This window comes from Kwoniella shandongensis, chromosome 3 (assembly GCF_008629635.2).
Source record: "Kwoniella shandongensis chromosome 3, complete sequence".
In the NCBI taxonomy this organism is placed as follows: domain Eukaryota; kingdom Fungi; phylum Basidiomycota; class Tremellomycetes; order Tremellales; family Cryptococcaceae; genus Kwoniella; species Kwoniella shandongensis.
In genome coordinates, this window is record NC_089289.1 from 334799 (window position 1) to 359186 (window position 24388).

Genomic DNA, 24388 nt, shown 5'->3' on the forward strand with positions numbered 1-24388 from the left:
CATACTTAAATTTGGGTACGCGACATCAGAGACGTTTTTACTTCCGAGACACGTTCATTGACAGGTATGTAAGTTTGCGTTGCTGCTGCATCACACAATAAGTAGAGTCCAGAACCCTTCTATCACTGTAATTGACACATCCTCACGTATACGTATTGGCTCACAGATCTCGGCAACTTAATAAGAATTCATATTTGTCACAAAAAAAATCGACAGACCTACCCTCAATCTGCGCCCCATCTCCGCTGCTCACAAAGTATAATGGTCGTACCTCTCCAGGTTCCCCCGCTCGATAGGGGAGTTGTGAAGTGACTGCTTATTCATATTTAGGCGCTATCGGCGAGATTCGCTCCGTAGTACGAGTTACTCACTAATTAGCGGACAGGTACACCCGCTTTACCTCGCTGTGGTAAAACGTAGAGGCGGTACACCAAACATTACAGGGTTTACGTACGATCATCTTGGAAGGGGTGATTGTCGCCCTCGCTACACATGTTTATCTCTGTCGTACTACTACCAGGCTTCTCGTCTTGGGATGAGAGGAAGGAACAATAGATGGGTTCTGGTGGCGCTGTATTTTGACGTACCTGGTTACACTTGCTACATGTGCTACCTTCTCATATACAAGATCCGAGACAGATCCATCTACGATAAGACCGATGTGGAGGTGAGGTGGAGGGGTGACATTGAAGGCCTATAGTCGTAGTCTGAAAGGACATTTCTTTCTGTGGTGTCCAGAGTGCCAAGCTTCTTTTTATCTCGGTCATCGGCCATAAAATGATAACAGGGGTAGACCATCGGAAGCAGAGATTTCTGTTGGATTTTCTATTCTGCCGGCGGTGGAGGAGAAGCAAGTACGACGTCCGGGGTACCACATGTCTTCTTTTTCCACTAGAGATAAGAGTGACCCGTTTGTCCCGACATACCGTTACAGTGCGTACCGCATACCGTTGAATACCGCTCATAAAACTGTATGTTGACCGACGCAAACATCTTATCGGTAGTCTCGTACAGTACTCGTACATATGATGCAATGCATGTCTCCTCAATCCCCGTTCCCCACCCCTCCGGCCATGCTCCACTCTCTACCGGTACCCACCTAGACTGTCGTCTTAGTGCACTTCGGGGGCCGCTCGGCGTCCGAGTTCAACTAAAATGGCGGTTCCGACCCAAACCCTCCACCGTTCCGACTCATTTATTCTCATTCACTATCGGGTCGAAGCGAGCCGTAATCCGTAACTCATCGTGATGTGGGATGTGATAGGGAACTTCTCTCTCCCGCCCCAGGCACAAGTCGTCCTTTCCACAATGTCGTTACATATTTTGCTCGTTACCGCTAGTCCTGTACCGCCTCCTTCCGCTGTTCCGTGCTTGTTCCGCATACTGTGTAGCATAGTGTCGAACCTAGATCTACGATCGTAGTCTAATAAACTCTGAAGAGAGGGAAAAAAACCAGGGCCTGAGTCTCCAACAAACGTAAATGTGCTCGATCACTCATGCTCGGAGGCTAACTCGTCTCAGATACCCACAATCAGTAGATAGAAGTAGTGAGGTACCAAGGAACTGTTTTGTGATCGAGCTAGACTCACTGCGCAGCGATCAGATTAGACTCAACTGGAATGTCTGTGTGTCACTGTGTTACTCGAGTGCTCTGTCTTGTGGCGCCTAACTCTCGATCGCACTGCCACCCTACTCTCTCTCCGAGACCTGTTCCTATACTGCATCGCATACCAAGGTCCGTCGGACCGATAGAGTGCGAACGATCCATCAAGCTGGGGTGGCATGTGGCACCCACTCCTTCCACCACCTCCACCTAACAAGAAACTGGTACATGTGCTGACTCCCGCTTGGTAACGGATAAGAACCCACCGAGTACTGGTACTGCTGACGACAAGTAGTATGTAAATGTTTCCCAGAAGTACACCAGTTTCCCATTCCAGAAAATGGGATATTGGTACGGATACTGATCCAGACATACTTGCGACGTTGTCGTTGTGTTTTCTTCGTCTCGGAGGCTGATCGCTGGTCTGATTCAATCTGATTATATCGTTCACATTCTAGGTCAAACAACATCCCCCCAAAATCAATGCTTACTTGTTCCCTAACAAAGTGATCGAACGACTAGCTTGTTATTGAGACACACTTGACATGTACCCCTATAGATGACACTACTGCACGTGTATGTACATTCAGATGCTGGCTACATTCACACACATTTACACGAATATACACTCGGAAGATCATTCCCCTCGTTTTCAGCCACATCGGTAATCGGCCCGACTTATTTTCCTTTCCCACAGAGTGACTCCAGAGTTCACAGCTACGCCTACAACTTAGCCTTGACCCCGACGGGGAGCATCCGCTCATCTGAACATTAGAATAATTGTTCAGCTACAATTCACAGTAGTGGTCTGTTTTGTGTTCGCCACTCACAGTTCGCCTCGTACATCGTGTCAGAACCACTGGGAGCGTTGAGACCTGAAATGTCTACCATGCTCGGTACGACATCCGCCATTGTCGGAGCACCCAATAATCGCATGTTCATCTCAAATTCGTCCTGCAAAACCACATAAACGTCAATTGTCACATCACTGCTGGGAAATGAGACACAGCCATCACACACCTTTAAGATTTGCAGTGCCTTGGAAACACCTTCTTCCCCGTATGTTGACATAGAATAGATCATAGGTCTTCCGATACCTACAGCCGTAGCCCCCAGAGCAACAGCCTTGAGCACGTCGGTAGCGCGACGGACACCACCATCGACAAAGATTTCGAATCGAGGTCGAAGAGGGTTGTTCATAAATCCTCTTGCAGTCAAGGCAGAAACTACGGATGGTAGGATGGCGATTGGTGACGGTGCGAAATCGAGTTGACGACCTCTGTCGTAGCGAATCCACATCCAGTTGTAAGCATAGTTCGGTTGACAGACGAAGAACTCCTCACCCATGGTTACTCAACACCACTCCATCCACCCCCGCCTCGGCTGCCATGACAGCATCTTCCCAGCATTGCACGCCCTTCAAGATAATCTTCATCCCTTGCGCTGCGTCCATCAACTCCTTGAGATCTGACCAGTTCAAACTTGGGTCGATGAACGAGGAGATCGCTCGTGCGGCACCCTGATCTCGCTTGAAGTTGTCTCCGCCTTGTGATTGTTGAGCAGAAGCGGCACCTTCGAATTTGGTCCTCATATCCTTGAAACACCTACATGTCAGCGAAATTTCCCAGTCAGACAGCGGTTAACTCACCTTCTCACGACGACCAAGTTGAGGAGCATCGACCGTGATGAAGAGAGCCTTGACACCTCGCTCGGCAGCGTGCTTGATGATCTTCTGCGTTCTCGACCTGTCCGAGTTCACATACCTATCGAGCGAAACCTTAGCTACTGTCGCGAGATTCTGTAAAAGAGAGTGAACTTACAACTGCATGAACTGGACTTGGCCTGGAACAGCCGCGTCAACCATTTCGTCGAAAGAACATGAAGCGAGGGTAGGGATCTGCACCACGTCAGCATACTACTTGAAGGAGGTATTCGGGCTAACTCACCATTTGAATGATGTTGTGCTTAGCAGCTGCTCTTGTGAGTGTTACTTCTCCTTCAGGATGGCCTAGTTTTCCTGCAGCACATCAACCCAGGTGTCAGCTTATTCTCCGTTGTAGGAATAACATCAAGCTAACCTAGCGCTGTAGCTGTGATATACACTGGCATTGAAGATTTGAAGCCCAAAATAGAAGTCGAATAGTCGACTGTGCCGACATTACGCAGAATGCGAGGTCGGAACCATACTCTGCGATGAGAGGTCAGACAAAGCTGGATAGTAGGGGTATTGTACTTACCGATGATAGGCATTATGGTTTTCTCTCTACTCACGTCAAATCAACGCTATTACCTCTGCTGTGTACAGCTGACTCACCATCGTAATCTCATCATCGGCACCTCTGCACATCCCACCAATTAACCCATCAGCTCTGCCCGATTAGAGATTCACCAAAACCCATGAAAACAACATACGAGCTATAATAATTCCATCCTCTCCTACTCATTGTCCTCCTGGCAACAGCTTCGAAATCGTGCAAACTGAGAATCTCCTCCAATGGAGGCTTGACATACTCTTCTTCACCCGTCGCGGATGTCGTCTTCTGTACGACGGCGACGGAGTTGGGAGCAGGTGTAGGGGAGGAGTTGGCAGGTTTGGGAAGGGTGGAGGGGATCAGAGCACCGATGTGTTTCGATGGGTCTGCAAGTCGGGAATAGATTGTCAGCATTCCAGGTCGTAGATTTTGGGGAAACAGTAGAGGAGGATAGGTTAGATGGGACAGAGGCAGAGTTCAACGGACCGAGGTTGTCAATGATAGCGTCTGGAGGATGTATAGGCTGTGACACGAATTCATCAGATCGTTGTCCGTTTCAGCTGGGTCGGACATGACACACCTCATACTCCTCAGTAGCGTCCATACCAGCGTATCTCCTATCATCGAGGTCAGCTACACGGCACCTAGACCCATGTCTACCCATTCCGAAGCTCACAAGATGATCTCTGCTCCTCCTATGTCCAACATGTAGGTCAGCTCTCAGATAATGTAATCCCTTCGAAATACTGCAGTCTCTCACCAGGGTGTTCCTAATGGAGTTGATCATGTCAGTCGTTTTCCTCTGTGCAATCATAGTGTACAACAAGTCACGACTCACATCGAGGAAATCAGTCACATCGTATACGTGACCTGTATCAATGATCACCTTTCAGCTTGACTTTCTCTCAGCGCGATTGAATATGAGTAGACTGACCATGAACAACGATCCATACTCCCTACAAAAGGGAATCGCAAAAGCGCAATATCAGTACAACCTCATTTAGGTGCTCGCATCCATCCGTAGCACTACACGAGTACGTGTTGGGGGGAGAAGTGTTAACCCACCTTTTCACAACTGTTGTGCTCGGCAACTTCTTTCCCATCGACTTGTCTTTGAGCTGTCATTGTGGATTGTCTCTATCTATGTCTCTTTTACCGTTCCGTTCGCGTACAATGATTCTCTCAATTGTCTGACTTGATGTGCCAAGTTGAAAACGCAGAGATGGAAGGTGTCGAGCGAGTGACTGACCACTTCTGCCTAGCGAACGTCAAAACCGGTTATACTCGGGCCGACTGCAATGCCTCGTCCTGCCGTCCAATCACCGATTTCTCTTTTGAACATCACTGTCATAACGCTTTGCATCGTCATCTCTACTCGTACTGTACTCATGGCATTGTTACACAAGCATATATCCAATCCAGTATAAAGTTTGGTCATTCCCCCAACCTGCCTGCATTGGCCTAACCATATATCGTACCCACAATCCACATATATACAAAAATTGGGACAAGGGATATGTAGAAGTAGTTTGTGGGCGATTGATCCCGTCAAGAGTCACGACCTCTGCAAGGGTGAAAGAAATATCAGTCAGTACTGCAACATGGTATCTGTTATTTGCTCCCAGAATATCTCGCAGCACCGCCTTCCAAGAATCTGGACAAACGCACCAGGAGTCAACTCACTTGGTGACCACCGCCCACCCTTCTCCCGGCTCGAAATCTCCTGGATCTTCGTCGTCCAACAAGGGTGATTTTGGGCTCCTCCTTGTCGACGCACGTTTCGAGAGCCTGTTCGTTGCTTGAGGAGTCGCATCCGGATCGTCCGTCGTTTCAGTCACTTCGCTATCGGTCTGCGTCTCGTTCGTAGGGTTCGAGAGTGACTTGCTGTGTCCTGGGAGTGTAGCGAGCGGGGTTGTAGGACCCGCTGCAGACGAAGATTGACGGCGGAGACCTTTCTGCGGGGTTGACATTGGTGAAGAGACGTGGACCTCCACTCGTGGTTTATCCTCGTCAGGAACGTCGGGGAAGTGCTTGAGCATCGATCCATCGATAGGTGTCGCATCCTCCTGTTGATCTTCCTCAGGCGTAGCCAAACTCGTCGCCTCAGATGCAGGTGGCTCGGGAATTGGATCTTCCACATCTGGGTCGGCTGATGGAGGAGTGGGGAATGTGGGCGGTTCGATCTCAGCTGCAGGAGTTTTGTCAAGATCGATGATATCGGAGGGGACAGACTCCCCTTCACTTTCGTCGGCGGGTTGAGCGATAGGTGCTGGTTCAACTTCGAGCTGGACAGGTGTAGAGTCGGTCCCGGTCGTTTCGGATTTGTCTGCCTCCGCACCGACAGCAGTGACGACGGGTGCGTCGACTTTGGTATCAACGACGTCTGTTTCGTCTTGGCTAGAGCTAGCCGGAGCAGAAGACTCTGACGATGAGGGAATTTCGTTAGGCTTTGCGTCTGGGCTAGGATCGGTGTCGTCACCGTCTTCGCGAGGCAGTTTGTTGTCAAGGCTTGACTGTTGGGCCTCATCAGTAGCGCTATCATCCTCCTTATCCTCCTTATCCTGCTTCTCCTGCTTCTCCTCCGGCTTCACTTGCTCATCCGCCATCTTTTGTTCCTCGGAATCACTCTCCTCTTCTCTCTTCTCCTCCGTAAGTTTCTTCGCATTGTCGATGGTCTTTTCGTCCTCTGGTAATTCGGAGACTTCCAAAGTCTCTCCAAAGTCGAATGCTCCTCCTTCGTTAGGATAAACAACCTCGTCTGGCGAATCTGCCTCTTCCATTCTTTGTCCCGCTTCTCCACCTTGTTCTTTCTTTTCCTCGGGCGAGATCTTGTACTCCGCCAAGTTGTGGGTCATAGCAGAAGTGGCCATGTCAGCTGCTGCGGACCCGCTGGCGGTAGGGTCAGTTGTAGAGGTCGGTTTCGTCTCCAAATTGCCTTCTTTGAGATCTGCGAGATCTGAAGCTTGGTTCGGGTCTTCAGTGATCTCGTCGGGAAAGTCTGAGGAAGTCGTTTCCGCTGTCTTACTAGGCGGAGTCGTTTCATCCTTCTCGAGCTTGCCAGCTTTGAGATCGTCTAAATCTGCAGCTTCGTTGGGATCATCGCTCTTTGATGACACGGCAGTAGAACTTTCCGACTCGTCTGGAAGTTGAGCGGGCGCGGCCTTTTCTGTGCTGGGAGGGTTCGCATCTTCGGGTGGTTGAGGTGTTGTTTCCTGGTCCAAAGCGGGCGGTTCATTTACATTCAAACCATCCAGCTTGTTTCCCAGCTCTTCAATATCATTGTCTCCCATGACACTGTCCTCGCCGACCACACTACCTTCCCCCACCACGCTTCCCTCGCCGAGCTCTCGATGAGCCGCTCGGGGTGTGCCAGTCGGCGTAGACACTCCACTGACATCAAGCCTCATCTGGTTCTCCTCCTCACTGCCAGCTGATTGTGTAGCAAGCGAAGAGGAGATACTAGGAGCGAACGACCTTGCCGCTGATTGAGCGGACAAGCCACGAACCATGGGATTGGGAGCAACACCCGTTGCAAGTTTCAGATTCGGCGCCACGAGATCGTATTCGGGTGCCGGAAGATCTGGGGTACTTCCCGCCGTGGGCGTTGATGGCACGGACAAGGACAGTTCAGAAACCGCATCACCAGCGTCGGCTCGAGTCGAAGAAGGTGTAGCTGCTCCGGGACCACCGTCATCGACGGAAGGCAGCGTTGCAGACAGCAAGTTGTTGGTCGCACCTGTGCCGGGTGAAGTGGGAGGGGAAGACGAGCGTGAGGTGATGGGTGAAGTCGAGCTGTCAACGGTCACGGACGCTACGCTTGAGTCGACAGACCCCGCCGGACTAGCAGGACGAGGTGCTGTCGCTTGTGTAGGTTTGTTGGATGTAGATGTCGTTCCAGTGGGCGTGCCCGGTCCGCCGGAAGTGGCAGAAGAACCAGTAAATTGACCAGTAACAGGATTAGTATTTCCGCCTGTCCCACCAACACTAGGTATCCTATTTCCGATCAAGCCTCTGTTCTCACTGATCTTTCTATCACCAGCTGGTCTCGAACCAACATACCCCGCAGTCTTAGGGTCCAGACTTGGGATCCTGTTCCCTATCAGCCCACCACGTATGTTGGATGATGCAGCGAAATGTTGTTTGGGAACAGGAGGAGGCGCGGATGGATTGTTGAACTTGGCGATTCGATCTTTGAGAGATCCCGAGACGACACGATGTTGAGGTCCTTGGGAAGGGGATGATGAACGGGAGTTTCCCTGCGGTGGAGTGAGGGAAGGGGAGTTGGATTCGGACCTGTAATCAACGTATCAGCTTGAGCGGGGAGAGACAGGCTTGCTACATACATCTCGGAGAGCCGTATCGGATGTAGATGCCGTGTGAGAGTAGTATCAGTATTTGTTGAATGAGCGAGGGAGAGCTGCTAACGACATGCAAAGGTCAGTCTCCTTCAACGAGGTAAAAGTCCAGAACGGCCTAGTCGCGTCGCGTGACATTTGGCCGCTATATAGCATGGTCATGCACGCTGATGGACTTACGTTTCGTGATGATGGTCTGTACTTGCCTTGCTATGAATCGTTACCTCGTCGTTACTATTCCAATCTTTGTTCGTTGATAGAGGTAACGAGGTGATGAAGGGAACTTGTATGTATGTACATCTATTATGACGCCGCCTCTCTCCCATCATTCACACTTTCCAACCTTTGTCTCCACCGCGCATTAACCGAATTGACTTACGTAACTGGTAGATCTTCCCACGGTTGACTTTCCGCTATGGTCACTCCCCGCGTCTTGAGTTGTCAACAACAATCACAAAATCACAGAACACATATCAATAACAACATATTGTACTCTCAATCAAGTAAGCATAACACAACGACAACATGGGTCTCCAACGTACACCTCCGCAGCGAGCCAATCAACCTGGTCCTTCCACCAACCATGCGGCTGAAACAGCAGATCAGACGACAACGTCAATAGGCTCACCGGCGAAAGCGTTCGCACCCAGAAATCCTGGTGTGCTTCGAACACCCCCGGGAGGACGAGGAGCATCCACCTCGCCTCTTCCTCCAACTCAACCCACACCATTACCAGCGTCCTCATCAACCCCAATCACAGCAACCGCACTGATCTCAAAGACTATCGCTGAACCTCTTTCAGAGCCCGAGCCCGTCGTAACTGGTCCGTCTCCTTCAGCACAAGGAGAAGGACGAGAATCGTTTGGTGGACCGCAACACAAAAGTCTGATCATCGATGATAGACCTATACGCCCTGCGCCTGCGGCTGTATTCGACATCACTGACCCCTCCATTCAACATCAAGAGGATGTAGCGATGGATGTCGATGAACCGGAAGAACAATCGGTCGAAGCGGCTTTATCTTCAGGTCAAAATCCACCAGAAGTAGAGATGGCGGAACCCGGACCCCAACCTGAAGTATCTTTCACACGACCTCGCGAGGTCACGCCTCCTCCCGCTACATCTATTGCTACTTCCTCTAGAACCCCTGCTGTCTCGCAAGTTCCACCTACAACACCTGCTGCACCTCCCGCTGCACCGAAAACACCTCGTTCCCGTTCTCGTCGACAGACCAACCCTCTGCCTGATCCACCAGCACCGATACCGCTCGATGAGCCAATGGAGTATGGAAGGAGATATCAATTGACGATGGAGACACTGGATAGAGCTGTCAAAGCGGGTGCGCAGAGATGGACGTGAGTGTTTGCTCTCCTGCGGAGGGCATCTGTGTAGTGAACACATGGTGTACACCATTTGCTGACATGGTTACATTACTATTCTACAGAGTCGACCACTTCAATGGCTGCTTCCCAACCATCTCAAAACAGATGCCAACGGCGATGGAGAACGCTTGGCTCCAGGCGAGTCTGTCCATGAGACAGAATATCTTAGTGCGTTATCTCTCCTAGCATATGGTCGAAGGGTGACAATTGGCTAACGGGCTTATCATCGCGGACTGATAGGATAATGCACAACCCCTTCTGTCGCATTATAATGTTGGTCCAGCTCTTCAAGCGATCGACGAAGTAGACAAAGAAGCGAGGGAGTATGCCAAATCCAACCCACCTCGTGAAGCTGGTGCAAGTTCAAGTCGACCTGATGCGTGGAGGTGAGTGAACGTTTCGTTCATATCGACCATAGTCCCATGTCACTAACTTTGTTTATCGTGCGTGTCGCAGACCAAACGTTTCACCACATGCTTTGGTGGCTGCTACGGTCTTACCAATCTATGACGAAGCATACCAAAAGTTACGAGAGGAGTATCTGGAGGTGTGTAGACCTTACATTGTCGACGAATGACCAAATATGCTGATGAACGGTCTGCGACACAGTTACATAAAGATTGTACGGATAGATACGCGTCTATACTTTCCAAGCAAGCGACGTTGAAAAACCTCGAATCGAGCGTATCAGACGGCGTGGTAGAGCTTGACAAGGTGAGTAGTGGCGATACCCACTGCCCTGTCCCGCTTTGGTATAAGCGTCATCCTCTATCTCTATGGGAGAAAAAGCTGATTCGACGCCATTCTGTAGACTATCAAGATCTTGGAAAAGCTGCCAACGGAGGATATGATGTTATGGACCGAATCAGCTGAGACGAAGTTGGAGACGAGAGCGCCAGAACAGCTCTAATCATAGCGGAGGTGGCAATATCAAGCAGTTGTCTCGGGTCGTGCTGTCCGGTAACTTTAGGAGCAATTTTGGGTACATGAGACTTTGGATGTATAATTGTATTCGCATGCTGTAGGTGATCTCTGACACAGTAACTCATGACCGTACGTCTGCTGTAAAGGAGCAGTCTAGTCTCGACACTCGACCTGTATTTTCCATGTTTGTCGTCTTCTCGCCAGGTTGATACTTGTGCATACTATACAGTAATAACGCCCCGAATCCGTCCTATATTATGATATTTTATACACTAAACAAATCATATATACCCTTCCTCCTCCCTTCTCCCACTCCCATCATTGAGTGCGGGCCAAAGATCCCTTAATCGTCTTTCCACTCCCATCCCATCTTCCGCCCCAGTCGTCAGCCTACTCACTTCCCTCTCCTTTGATGGCATACTGCTCTGTCGGACCATACCTGGTCTAGGTGGCGGTAAGAGTCCTCCGAACGTCGGTGTAGGTTGCACAGCTGGCTCCAACGAGGAGGAGGGTCCAGTGGACAAGGAATGGACGATGGTATTGCCTAGCATGTATGTAGAAGAGGGTCGTTGTCTCTCTGCTTCTTGCGCTGCGGTGGAGGGTTGAGAAGCGCTGAATCCAGCGAGGACGGGAGTAGGTATCGAATCTAGCGAATCTCGAAGTCCACGAGGTGCAGTCAGACCACTCGACCATTCGGCGTGTTGGGTCTTCGTATCGCTCTCTGAGCTGTGTGGTGGCGAAGTCAAGGATGGCACATAAGGCGGAGGAGGTACACTCCATCCTGCTCTCTGTCGATCGTGGTGAGATTTCGAGGATAGCTCGACGTCGTTATTGGCTTGTCGATTTCGTTTTGAGGGAAGTAAGAGATTTCTAAACCTCATACGTCGTCCTTCATCATATTTCCCTTCTTCATCTACTCCACCGTTACGACCGCTACCACAACGAAGCCTATTCAGTCCCAAGACACTTTCGAGACGAAGGACATCCAATCGATCTTTCACAGCTTTCGAATCCAATCTCTCTCCAAACTGTTTAGTATCTTCCCTAGTCTGCCTCCTCTCTCTCCTTATATACCACCAGATACCTACTCCTCCAGGAATAATCAACGCCAGAAACGCGATGAACCCCAGATACGATTTGTTGAATGAAGATTGGACCAAGTCCGATAGACAAATTCCTAGACCGGAGGCGAAACCACCTTGATTACATGATAAGGCATAACATGTCCCTTCTTTCAGTGTGAATCCGTCCGGACACGCTGTACATGATTTAGAATCGTCCCCTATGCAACTTGAACAGCTGCTGTCACACTGTTTACAACTGGAGGTGGATCGATCGATGTACTGATCAGAAGAAGGACAGAAGTCGGTACATCGTCCGTCACTGGATAGTATAGGTCGAGAGGAGGGACATGCGGAGCAGGTTGTTGGTGAGGTACATGATGTGCAATCGGATGGACATAGTACACATGTTCCGTTCTGAGCGATCGTCGATGGTGGACATGTGGAGACGCAAGAGCCGATAGAGGCGAAGGTGGACGGAGCCGAACATGAAGTACAGGTCGTGGCTGATGATACGCAGGTACTGCACGATGAATCGCACTCTGTGAAGATGGAGGATGTCAGCTTCCACTGGACGAGTTGAACGACAAGTAAGTAGCTGACGGAACACGCACTTTGACAGGTCCCGTTAGTATGGGCAGAGCCAGTAGGCAAGAACCACCCATCAGCGCACTTCTGGACGCACTTCCCATCCTCCATCAGCCAGCCCTCTTGACACGCTGAGCATGTGAGAGTATCGTAATCCGCCACGCTGGAGAAACTTGGGATGTGGCAGTTCAGACAGCCGACAGGGCAAGCTACATCAGAGCGTCAGCTTACATGATCTGTGTGAGATTCCTAGCCGACTTACCATCGCATTCGCTCTTGGCGTTGTTCACCACAAAGACGCCCTGTAGTTGCGACAGACTAGAGTCGCACACCCCTGTGGTAGCGTCGTATCCGACACAAGAGCCTTGGAGGTTGACCCGAGGAGAAGCGCAAGCAAGACAATCGGAGGTAGAGGGACCAGTACAGGTTGAACAGGCGGGCGAACAGCTGTACACTCAGATCAGCGTTGGTCTCACGGAGAACGATGCCAGGTGGACCAACCTTTTGCACGATGATGAGCTTGAGTCATAGTATGTCCCATCAGAACATGATTCAGTCGATGATGAACACGTAGCAGGTTTCGATGACGACAACGAAAGGTTCGCTGAGCACGATAAACATGTTGCCGTGGAGTTTGTCCCAGATTGCAGTTCACAGCTCTCGCAGCCGAGTGGACAAGCTGTGCATCCAACAGTACGTTGTCAGCTGTGGACCGCAAGGGACAAAACTTGCAATAGCTCACCGAGGCAGTTGCCTGTGGAGTCTTGGAAGAACCCCTCTGCGCAAACGTTGCATTTCGAGGAGGATGTGGTCGAATTGGTAGTCCAGCCTGCTGAACAGATACACCCTGATGCTGAAGTGCAGGTCCCGTGTTGACAATCACATGCTAAGGTCGTCGTTTGGTCAACTTGGTTAATGGTGATGACTACCACTGCGGAGCACGTACTCGTTTGGGAGGAAGTTGAGGTGCCTAAACATGCACCGGTACCCAGGAATCCATCGTCACAAATCGTGCAGTTCGATACGCAAGCTACGCAATGCATCGTGAGTCCAGGTGTGCGCCTGTGAGATTGTTGACACTCACGAATGCATGACGGGCCCCAGAAACCGGGAGCGCATGAATCGCAAGACGGACCAGTCCATCCAGTTGCACATGCGCAGGTGGCACTACTCGTTGACGAATTGGTGAAGGTGCAAGTCCCATGTGAAGAGCACGTTGGATTGCAAGTGGCTGAGAGGGGGATCGCACATCAGCTGGGTCGTTCAACAGGTACATGTAAGAAGCAGCTGACTCACAAGATGCAGCACGAACAATATTCGAGTTGGCAATACTATCCGGCCAGCCCATCTTTTCCGGTACAGCTCCCCATACCACATTGCCTCCATCTAATATCGCGTACCAATCATCTGGAAGGAATACACTTCTCCAATTCTTGGTTTCCCAACCACCTTCTTCCCATGTTGAAGGTGAACCAGCGTACGAGGGGGAGGTGAAAGCTACGGGAAATGAGGGTGGAGAGATAACGACTGTGTCGAGGTCGGAAGGTGAGTGAGTGATAGTTGCGTTCAGGGACGAGACAGGCGAGAGGCCAGTAGTGGTGGTATATGTACCGGGGAGGAGGTATTTGTTTGCAGAGGGGTCGTGGGCGAGTACTAGGAACAATGCATATTGCGAGGTCAGTACAGGGCGATCATGATTGCAATGGGCAGACTGAGTCTGACTACCTACAAGGGGAGGATGATTTGCCTTGAAGACACCCTGATGTCGAACACACTTGACTGGATGATGAGACTTTGATTGCGGCACCTGGCGTGTTCTCCGCGAGGGCGACATTGGTTGCCGCTAGGGCAAAGATCAGAGCAGCTCTCGAGTGAAGCATGTCGAGCGTGCTTCTAAGATGGTCCCGGAGCGATCAGTGATGAGCAAGTGAGGTGTCGTGTCGTGTAGTGAGTATGATGACAAGTCAAGGAAAGCCAAGTTGAATGAAAGGCATGATTCATATATGTGGTCGGTGTAATACGTTCACACGTCTCTGCCCTTCTTTGTATCCCTCCCCTCTCTTGCGGCATGCCTCTGGCATCCTGCTCCTCCTGATGCTGATCGTCCGCATTGTCATTGTTTGTTTGTCTGTATCTGTTTCATGATTGTATACCAAGATACGCTAAATGAGTAGAGAACAATAAACAAAACATGTCCATTCGTTTCATCAACAACAATCAACCAGAATCTCAGTGTTTCATGTTGCAGCTATCAAAATGAGGGATCACGTGTCTGAGCCTGAGATTTCAGTTTCCCACGGTCTCCTCCTTCCACACTTCGGTCTGAATGATAAGTTACCGGATATGGGATTCATCGAAGCGGGTTGTTGCTTGTTGCTCTGAATGACACCGATGATGTTGATAACACAACTTGTAATCATTGCAGTCTACAAGTCGTGACAACAACTTAACACTAACACACCATGTCATTCTTTGGTGTCTCTCAACCCACCGATGCACCTCCTCCTGAACCTATAACAGGTACAGCTTACCTCACAAAGCTGCACAAATATCTCAAAGTTAACGCATCTCGTCTGGCCCCGGCATCGACCTCTTCTCGTACAACACAACCATCCTCTTCAACATCCGCTTCCTTTTTACAACAATCATACACGCTCCTCACGCTTGGGCTAGATCCTTCTTCAGCACCATTGTCGAGAGCTGTCAAAGTTCCTCTGACATTGGGATTCGGTACACCTTCCAACCCTCGACAATCCGCTGCTACTTCTTCACCTAGACGGACACCGACACCGACCGTCAAACCGCTTTTATTACGATTACCTCCCGATCGCCTACTATATCTCCTGTTGAGATGGCAGAGTCTTCCACAGTCTCTACCGCACGTGGGTAGGACGGACGTACCGATCGAAGATGGTGTTCCGGTCGCTGCGAGAGGTGCGAGGGTCGATGAGAGACGTGCTCAAGAAGGCGACGTCAAAAGTGTCATGAGCTGGGTGGGAAGCATGAGGAGTGTCAGTCTGGGGAGTATGGTTCCGAAAGAAGGTGGCAGAGGGTGGTTCGGCAGGAAGGAGGAGATCAACGAGGGTAAGCGGTCTAACTTCGACGTGCGACGATGGGATAAGCTTATCTCACGTTTTGCCTGCAGATCAAATACTCTTAGCCTTGTATACGATGTTCACAATCCTCCCTGCTCTCCTCATACATCCACCTTTCGTTTCCGAACCACCGATACTGGATCTGATCGAAGCGGGCGGATATACCCAACTGGGAGGAATCGACGTTCGGGTCCCGTTGGATGTATTGCGGAATCTACAAATGTGAGCGTTTAAATCTCTCTGCTTGAGCATTCGCTAATGCAACTCGCTTCTCAGACTAGAGCTTGAGGGGTATGACCCACGAGGCCTGCTCATCCCGTCAAATCCCGGGCTGCGAAGTTTGACAGTTCGAGATGTGCAAGACGGAGACGATTGGGTGGAGGAGCTTGCCACGCTTCCTACAGAAGAGAATGGATCTGCAGAGTCACCGACACTCAAAGCGAGACCTCGGTTCCCGAATCTTCGACATTTCTCATTAATACGGACGAATCTGCTTTCTTTCCCAGATCTCCCACTTACCTCGCTCACCCACCTTGACCTATCCCACAATCTACTCAACGCCCTCCCCCCATCGCTATCCTCCCTGTCATCTCTGGTCTCTCTGAATCTCTCCAACAACGTCATTGTCTCATTACGAACCGCCCCCTCTTGCTTAGGCAATATCACATCCCTGAATCTCTCACACAACCGGATCGACTGTCTCGTCGGCTTAGACCGGGTAATGGGACTCGAACGAGTCGATGTTAGGTCAAACGAGCTGGCCGAAGAAGGTGAAGTAGGGAGATTGGCGATCTTGCCTGGGATTAGAGAAGTGTGGTGTACCGGTAATCTCTATGACAAGGCCGGTGAATCGGATGAATGGAGAATACAACTTGGAGCTAGTTTTAGGGAAGAAGGAAAGGAGGTGATTCTGGACGATACTCCCTTCACGTGGTCTGAAAATAGGAGGATAGAGACTCTATTGAGTCAGAGAGGGAAGCTTAATGGTGGCAAAGTATGGACAGCAGAACAATCCCATTCTCGCTCGCACTCCCACTCACACGAAACAAGTCCTCGTCATGCTCCTCATCACGATCCATCGACTGGTACGAGAGTAGAAACGACCACCCCACATTCTCGACAATCGTCAAATACATCTCAACGACTTTCGACACAACCAATCACGAAATCGAATCTTGCTTCACCGGCTTCTTCAGCCGCTGTACAAAAGAAAAAGGGAAGAAGAAGGGTCATCAACCTGGACGGAGAGGACGAGGGTGAACCCCCTTCAGGTGCAGGTCCTGTTGCTGGGCTGGAAGCGAGTCTGAGAGGTAGTCTGAGATTGCCGGGGATGGTAGAGGAAGATGAAGCGCTGGAAGAAAGTAAGAAGTCAGTAGCAGGAGCAGGCTCAAGTGTGGGCTATGGTGGCCTTGCCTTGTGCAGCGATAGTCCCGTCGCCAGTGCGGGAGAGAATGGGACGAGCGTCAAGGTTGTCAGTTCTAAAAGGAAAGGGAATAGAAAAGGTTTGAACAAAGACACATTTGATCCGATCGCCAACAGTAATGAAAAATAAGTTGGTTTTGATAGCTCGTGTAAGTAAGCAGGAAGTCAGTTCAGTATTGTTGTTGTATCATACCTCTCTTGCATATATAGATCGATCAAGACATGCATCTCCGCGCTACAAGCAGCAAAATATGGAGTGATAGTAGACTTGCGTTGCCAGTTGTTCGTCCCATGATTTGCATGATATAAACTTGTGTACAGCAAGCAGAAGCTCATGTCTACGAGTATCTTATTATACATCCAACTCTCCAATCGCCTACGATTACAATCATCAATCCAAAACCCCATATCTGCGGCGCCAACGCCAGTCTTTCTCGTCCATTCAAACCGTTTTGTTCAAATTCATCCGATTACCTATACCTTGACCCCGCCAAAGTCTCTCACTACGCGCTTCAACCATCCTCTCCCCTTTTTACCCACAGCAATCGGGGCATCCTCGACCGGAGTCACTGGCTCAAAGACCGACATCGGCACCGGCGCCACAACTTGCGAAGTGGGAATGTTGATCGATATAGACATAGGCGGTACTGGTATTCTAGCACTCGGGTTAGACGGTGCACGAGGAGCTGTACGTGGTTTCGTAAACGGTGTATTGGGTCTTTGGATCGATATCGTCTTACTTCGTGTTCGTGACGGCTCGACCGCCGCCTTCATCGTTGGCGTAGTAGGTGTCAAGATCGGTAATCTAGCATTTGGTTTAGGTTTCGGTAATGTCAATGGGGGAGGTCGTCTCTTATCTTTGTTGCTCCTTAATCCAGGAGAAATCGTCGTGGAGAAAGATGGAGAAGTGGAGAGATCACTCTCTGAATCGTCGGTGCTGCCGGGGGAAGATGAAGACAATACGGGCATTTTCGAGCTCGTCCTAGTTGGAGGAATGAGTGTTGGGATAGGCGGTGAGATGGAAAGCTTGTTCGGTGGTAATAGACCTGTTTTGGGTTTCTTCGACCATGGATGGGACGCTTCTTTCCTTGGTGTGATGGAGGACGAGACGAAAGGATGTTGAGGACGAGCGACTTTACGAGGTAGATCAAAATCGAGACCTAGATCGAGAAAGGAGTCTTCGCTTGCGTTGTTGTTGTTGTTGTTGATCTTCTCCTTCTGACCTCGAGATTTGCCGAGTGTCGTGTACCCGTTACTCCCCTTTGGTTTCGAGAGATTGAGAACGGAAGTGAATGTCTCCATACCCCACTTCTGATTGTCCACCTCATCAACCACCACTCTTCCCCGTCTCATATCATTCTCCCCGACATCGACATCGTCCAGAGTGATAGATTGGACGAGATCCGACATGAGCCATGCGAACTCTTGTTCTTCTTCAACATCCATCCACATATTCCCGTCATCACCTTTATACCCTACCGTCTTTCCCTCTCCCACCTTCCTATCTTCAAGGTTTAGAGGCGCACCCAAGGTTTCACCACCAGTGCCGGTGGATCTAGAACGAGATGGAGGTTTCTTCAGACCAGGTGGAGTCTTTGACATCTTTCTCGGAACGTCGCCAAAGAATCGCTCGAGCTCAACTTTCGTAGCGTGTGGCAGAGGGCGGAAGTGGCGGGCAGCCGATCGGGTTTTCCCTCCCTTGTGGTCGGATCTCGAGAAGGATGTGTTTTGCTCCGTACCAAGAAGCTTAGCTGCCTTTCTGGGTGCGCGAGATGGTGTAAGGGGAGAAGGGGGGAGAGGGGGTCCTTTCTTGAGGTAGAGCTGCTGTTTACCTGAATTGAAGTCTCGCGTGGTAGGACTGAGTGCTGGAGAAGCGGGAGGTGAAGGACCGGGAAGGATGGGATCGTACGAATGGAATCGACCTAATCCGAGGTGGAGCGAAGAACCAGACGATCGTTTATCCCTTTTGATGTCGTTCGTAGCGAGATTTTGTAGTGTTTGCGATTCCGGAGGGTTCGAATGGGACATGATTGTGGGTGAGGGTGAGGGTGCAGGGAGTGACAAGAAAAGCCTTGAAATGGTAGCGTGAGGATGACGTTGAGATGAGGCAGTAGAGGCGGAAGATGGTTTGCGAATCGGTCTGAGCATGGTGTTCGTGGCAGCGGCGCTTGTGTTTAAAGGGGACATTGTAAGTGACAAGGGCGATCGAGGTGATCGGGGCGATCGGGGAACCGAAAGAGTCGATCCCCGTCGTCGGCCTTGAGGAGGGTCATCAGTCAGTGTCAGCTGCATGGAAGGGGAAGTCTTTGGTCGAGTGAACAACAATACTCACTCGATGCAACGCGTCGAACAATTGCAGCACCTTTCTTCTTCCTGACTCGCAGAGGCTTCGTACCTCTCACCTTGGCCTTGTCCGACTGATGAGTCAGAGGTACAGCCGAATCCGGACCTGTATCTGGTTCTGTATCGCTTTCAGGTGTGGCCTCCCCAGAGATAAGGCCGTCGCCACGACTCGAATCTGAATCTGCGGTCTTAGGTGGACTGAGCGTCTGTTTATGCTCACTGCCCAGATTGTCGGGATGCTCGACAAGTGATAGTGCGATAGAGGGGGAATCGAGATACAGAGCTTTGAAGAACTCGTTATTCGTATACGAGGTCGAGGTCGAATCGTTCCTACTCAAAGTGGGAGCGGTGGACGTTGTTGAAACGCGTGGGTCATGATCGGCGTTCATTCTGAAGTTCGTCATGAAGACCGAGGCCAGGCAAACGAACGATGAGAAGGGATCGACGGGATGGGGAAAGGATGAGGCGGCGGCGTTGAGCTTAATTGATTTCGATGGTGATAGTAGATAGAATGATCGACGAGAGTTTTACAAAGGTTATATTAAGATGTTGTAGGAAATAAGTTGAAGATTGAGGTTGATGTGAGTCAGTATCGCAATATGTAGAAGAGAGGAGTCATGCCATTCCTTATAATCGTCAGTGTGTCATTTGAGAGTGTGATTGCACCAAGCTTCCTGCGATCAGCTCGTTGCAGACCAGCTCGCTTCTCTCATTGTCCTTCTTACATTTACACACTAGCACCGCAAGCAAGGGATAGGAAATAAGACAGAAGGGATCAGTCAGTATGCGTTTCAACCAGTACACAGCTGTACTTCCTCATTGTTCGTTGTCATTGTCAGTGAAGCCGTCGGGGAAAATGTACAAAGTCTCCATGTAACACTTTACCCCTGATTCAGCTTAGTCGGTACCGCCTCATGTCGCAGACGACCCTTCACTCTTCCCCAGGGGCATAAGTGAGAAGAGGCATTGTTGCGGCATGAAGATATGATCGACGATGATGCAAAAAGAACAAAAAGACAAAGAGGATCTTCGTCGCAAAGATGAAACGCGTCAGGGATAAGTTGAACATTATGAAAATGTGGTAATGTGGCTTCTTGTCTTTGTTCCGTAACTCGGTCTAAACCTCCTTGCTATAATAAGCATTCGATACAGCTCTCCTACGATGGCAAACGACAGCATGACATGCGGCAACTTATGCATATCGATCTTGCCTTGCATCGATTCTGACCCCTGGCTAAGGAAGTAGGTGACTGGATGTTGTGGTGCCACGTACGGAAAATGACGCGGAATTAGATCCAATGTGGCGGTACATGTACGTTATGATTGCCAGCGACGCGCGCGGGGCCTAAGTTGACTTTGTCCCACCTCGGTCGGACACCTAGCTTCACGTCGACGAGCTGCTAGTAAGGTCATTGTAATTCGAGAGCTCTGCACTGAGCACCTTTTGCGCGACTACTACCACCACACATAGTCATACCCTAGAGTGACGCGACCGAACCTATCCGTCACCATGGCGTCAACAACCCAGCTCACATCCCTCTTCTCCTCCCGTCTCACAACCGCTTATAACCAATTACGAGGTGATCTCGGCGCTCCTCAAACTGCGACCGAGACTATTGACAAGTTGGTTGACAAGATCCAAACCAGTGCGGCCGTAGAAGATCGTCGGACAGCAGTGCTGGGTCTAAAAGGATTGAGTAGAGATTGGAAAGAGGTGTGTGCGATTCTTACTAAGTGGGTCGAGTGGATTCAAGCTGATACTTGTTGTTATTGTTTCGCGTCGTTAGGACGTGGGCGCACGAGCTCTTCCCTCACTGATTGCGGTGCTGGAGCACGATGCTCCATTTGATGTGGAGATTGCCAAGGCTGCGCTGGAAACTCTGATGCAATTGTCGGAAACAGCAGAGAAGGTGAGTAGCTTGTTGAACATCGTAGTCAATCGCAAGGAAAGCTAATTGCTTTCGCCTTGCAGCCTACGAAGGATGACTTGGGATTACGGTTCACCGATGCTTTCCTTGAAGTGAGCTACCAGAATTGCTTTTGTGAAACTCAAGCTGTCTAGCTGACTGTCGTCACTCACCTAGCACCCCGAACCTCTGTATTCGCTCCTCAACCTCCTTTCCAACTCTCCCTCATACTACCCTCGATTCTATTCACTTCAATACCTCTCACAATTACTCACCTCTCGACCTGCTGTCGCCCAATCATACATCATGTCCGCCCCGCCTCCCGGCGTCGATGGTATCCTCTCTGTCTTAGATCCCGCTTCTCTGACTGGAAGCGCTGGAGGCAATCCAAACGCGCCAGGCGCGGCGCCCGCAATCAGCGGATGGGCTGCAGAGATGTTACGAAACGAGGCGTTGTTACTCTTACCTGCCATGTTGGCGGGCAATGCGGACTTGCAGAAGATCGTAGCGTTCTCAGGAGCCTTTGAGAAGCTATTCCAGATTATCGATCAGGAAGGTGGGGTGGACGGTGGGATCGTCGTCCAGGATGCGTTGACGGCTGTTGGTGGACTACTGAGATTCAACGTCTCAAACCAGGTGAGTCTTGTGCCACAAATACATGAATGACATGAATGCTAATCGAATGCAGAATTACTTCCGAGAATTATCACTTATCCCTGCTATCCCCCGGATCATTGGATTCCCATCGCCTTTACCACTTGATGTGGCTACACCAGACGAGTTCGCGGTGCAATTTTGGCCAGAGCAGAAGATCTATAACACAGGATTGATACTTGGGTTGATTCGGATGTTGGTTGGAGGACCAGGAGGTGGAAATCAGGTGCGTGCATCCGTTACCGCTATGCGAGACCAGAGCTGTTAGCTTATGACTTATCGCAGACCGCTATGGTGACTGGTGGGATCACTCGATGTCTCCTCGAACTGGCTCTCGCTTCAAATGCGCCCAATGGAGTCAAGTCACAAGCTCTTAACACCCTCACTCCCATTCTGCTTTCTTCACCAGCAAACCAGGATTTGCTCTCCGGTCTTGTCTTGTCTCCGCTAGTTGCGCTTCCGCCAGATGAAGAGAATCCAAAGGGGACATTTGCTAGGATCCCCCTTCAACCTGCTGCCGTCGCCTTAGTGTCAGCAGTAATCGAGGGCGACGCGAGTGCCTCGGGTAGGGGATTAAGAAATCGCGCAGCAGGAGTCAACATGTTCGAGGTATGTCCGCCGGATTGACTGGAGTCTGAACGTTGTGCTGATGCTTGACTTAGGCCTTTGTGACCGGCAACGACGATGCTAGAATAGGCATCCTCTCTTCGCTTATTCCTCCTCCAGCTGACAATCCCAACGCCCACTATCCAAACGACCCTATTTCAGCCGGCTCTCTGATCCTCTCAGGACTACTCGATCTTCCTCATTCATCAGCAGACGAGTTCGACCCGTACCGGCCTCTCTTCTCATGTCTGCTCCTCTCGCATCTCCTTCGAAACTCTGAACATTCCAAGAAGCTCGCTAGGGAGCTGCAGATCCCCTCAGGTGATCCTGGAGAGAGCGCCATTGCAGACGATGATGACAAAGTCTCGCTTGTTCAACTTGTCGTAGGAAATCTCATGATGGCTGCCAGGGAGCAGACGGAGTGTGTCAACCGGGCTGCGAAGGAGGGTAGAACGGTCGGATTGCCAGAGGAAGAGGATTGGACCAGGGTCATGGTCGGATATCTTGTGCTCCTGTGTACATGGTTGTGGGATAGTCCCAAGACCGTGAAGGAGTTCTTGAGTGAGAGCGCGAACTTACAAGTGGTGAGTGAATGAGCAGCACCGCGATGTGTCAAAGGGCTAATTCTCAATATTGCATAGCTCATCCAACCGATCACTCAAGCGACTGGTATTGATCCTCTTGTGCAAGGATTGAGCGCCTTCTTGCTTGGTGTATGCTACGAGTTCAACAGAGAACCCGGAGAGATCACACGGTGAGTCAGGTGTCTCGTTTCTTTCGATCCCCTCCGAGGGTCAATAGCTGATTAGATTTTACGGCGCAGAGCAACTCTTCACCCAATTTTACACTCCCGTATCGGTCCAGACCAATTCGTCTCGAGAATGGCAAGATTACGCGAAGACCCGCGTTTCCGAGCAGTGCAACCTGACGGATTCGATACCGAGAGTTCGGATCCAGTGGCTCAACTACACGATGGAGATGCGACCGAAGTTGATGATGGGTTGGAGCTGTGGTTCGACTGGGCGTTTGTGGACTTCTGGAAGAACCATTATTGTGAGTGCGGATGTGGACCTTTCTCTCAGATCGAAAGCTGATAGTTGGCCCTATCAGATACCATTCAGCGATCGATTGCCATCGATCCTGATGCCGTCCGAGGATCTGGTCGTGAGTCATTGTTGCAAAGACTGGCTCATATGCTGTATGCTAATGTTCTTTATCACAGCTGTCGACGACGGTGAAAGCGCTGCCATCATCATGTCACTTCGACAAAAGCTGAAGAGCCAGACTGAGGAGGTTGTTCACCTGCAGACAAAGCTCGAAGCTCTGACGAAGGAGAACAAGAGTGAGAAGGATACACTGGTCAACGAGGTCGACTCGTTGTCATCTCAGATCGCATCGCTGTCCACGCAATTGCAGGAAACTACATCTGCCCAATCAGCGCTTGAGACCGAGTTACAATCCCTTCGCGAACAATATGACTCGGTCAAGGACACCGCGTCGACTGCCGAAACTACCAAAGCCGAGTTGGACAAGGTGTCGGAAGAGCTGGAGAAGGTGAAAGCGGAAGCCGAGAAAGCTACTTCGGAATTAGCCTTGGCCAAAGCGAGCTCTAAGTCTAGAGAGAGCAAGTTGAAGGAATTGGAAGGGAAGGTTAAGGAGCTGCAAGCTGAATCGGGAAGCAGTAAACCAGGAAAGGGTGTCTCCGACGAGGAGAAGAAGAACTTAGAGGAGAAGGTGAAGGCTGCGGAGGAGAGAGTGGCAACGCTTGAGAAGGAGTTGAAAGAGCAAGAAGACAAGGTCAAAGCAGCGGACAAGAAGGCGGAAGAGAGCTCGAGTAAATCGAACGAAAAGACGACAGAGCTGGAAGCCAAGGTGAAAAAGCTCGAGGAGAAACTCGCAGCAGCAGCCACGGCTACACCGCCAGATACCGGTGCAGCGGCAGGCGGTGGTAGTGGTAAAGCAGCGAAGAAGAGAGCTGCGGAACTGGATGCTAAAGTGAAAGAATTGGAAAAGCAATTGGAAGAGGAGAAGACGAAGAGAGAAGAGGAAGGGAAGGAGCATGAAGATCTGTTAGTGTTGTTGGACGAGTTGACAGGAAAGAGGAAGAAGGATAAGAAGAGGATGAAGGAGGGTGGGTTGGATGTCAGTGAGGGTGAAGATGACGACGATGAAGAGGAAGAGGAGGAGTAATGATGA

At 50.4% G+C, this 24388-nt stretch overlaps 7 protein-coding genes across 7 annotated transcripts; 3 read left to right on the forward strand and 4 right to left on the reverse strand.

Moving 5' to 3' along the window:
- Window positions 1-2326: 2326 nt before the first annotated feature.
- Window positions 2327-4980, reverse strand: CI109_101488 (uncharacterized protein; the record flags this gene model as incomplete). The annotated part of the gene is made up of 18 exons (XM_032003101.1): window positions 2327-2367; window positions 2434-2557; window positions 2624-2882; window positions 2947-3197; window positions 3252-3366; window positions 3424-3500; window positions 3550-3620; window positions 3682-3791; window positions 3841-3866; window positions 3918-3942; window positions 4016-4241; window positions 4342-4378; window positions 4436-4472; window positions 4532-4550; window positions 4616-4625; window positions 4694-4725; window positions 4790-4811; window positions 4921-4980. 18 exons carry the CDS (start codon window positions 4978-4980, stop codon window positions 2327-2329), a joined length of 1542 nt encoding a protein of 513 aa, XP_031862423.1.
- Window positions 4981-5534: 554 nt separating this feature from the next.
- On the reverse strand, window positions 5535-8348 carry CI109_101489 (uncharacterized protein; the record flags this gene model as incomplete). The annotated part of the gene is made up of 2 exons (XM_032003100.2): window positions 5535-8148; window positions 8281-8348. 2 exons carry the CDS (start codon window positions 8346-8348, stop codon window positions 5535-5537), a joined length of 2682 nt encoding a protein of 893 aa, XP_031862422.2.
- A 387-nt stretch (window positions 8349-8735) lies between these two features.
- On the forward strand, window positions 8736-10502 carry CI109_101490 (uncharacterized protein; the record flags this gene model as incomplete). The annotated part of the gene is made up of 6 exons (XM_032003099.1): window positions 8736-9565; window positions 9655-9760; window positions 9833-9978; window positions 10049-10139; window positions 10202-10306; window positions 10404-10502. 6 exons carry the CDS (start codon window positions 8736-8738, stop codon window positions 10500-10502), a joined length of 1377 nt encoding a protein of 458 aa, XP_031862421.1.
- Window positions 10503-10797: 295 nt separating this feature from the next.
- CI109_101491 (uncharacterized protein) lies at window positions 10798-14045 on the reverse strand (the record flags this gene model as incomplete). Its single annotated transcript, XM_065966984.1, has 11 exons — window positions 10798-11798; window positions 11861-12119; window positions 12192-12252; window positions 12296-12374; window positions 12428-12612; window positions 12667-12844; window positions 12908-13051; window positions 13112-13195; window positions 13250-13396; window positions 13462-13818; window positions 13895-14045. The coding sequence occupies 11 exons, from the start codon at window positions 14043-14045 to the stop codon at window positions 10798-10800; spliced, it is 2646 nt and encodes an 881-aa protein (XP_065823056.1).
- Window positions 14046-14627: 582 nt separating this feature from the next.
- On the forward strand, window positions 14628-16812 carry CI109_101492 (uncharacterized protein; the record flags this gene model as incomplete). Its single annotated transcript, XM_032003097.1, has 3 exons — window positions 14628-15249; window positions 15311-15482; window positions 15537-16812. The coding sequence occupies 3 exons, from the start codon at window positions 14628-14630 to the stop codon at window positions 16810-16812; spliced, it is 2070 nt and encodes a 689-aa protein (XP_031862419.1).
- A 344-nt stretch (window positions 16813-17156) lies between these two features.
- On the reverse strand, window positions 17157-19429 carry CI109_101493 (uncharacterized protein; the record flags this gene model as incomplete). Its single annotated transcript, XM_032003096.2, has 2 exons — window positions 17157-18940; window positions 19015-19429. 2 exons carry the CDS (start codon window positions 19427-19429, stop codon window positions 17157-17159), a joined length of 2199 nt encoding a protein of 732 aa, XP_031862418.2.
- Window positions 19430-20535: 1106 nt separating this feature from the next.
- Window positions 20536-24382, forward strand: CI109_101494 (uncharacterized protein; the record flags this gene model as incomplete). Its single annotated transcript, XM_032003095.1, has 11 exons — window positions 20536-20739; window positions 20813-20935; window positions 20998-21045; window positions 21110-21568; window positions 21621-21812; window positions 21872-22195; window positions 22249-22776; window positions 22834-22946; window positions 23016-23245; window positions 23303-23356; window positions 23415-24382. The coding sequence occupies 11 exons, from the start codon at window positions 20536-20538 to the stop codon at window positions 24380-24382; spliced, it is 3243 nt and encodes a 1080-aa protein (XP_031862417.1).
- Between the last annotated feature and the right edge of the window lie 6 nt (window positions 24383-24388).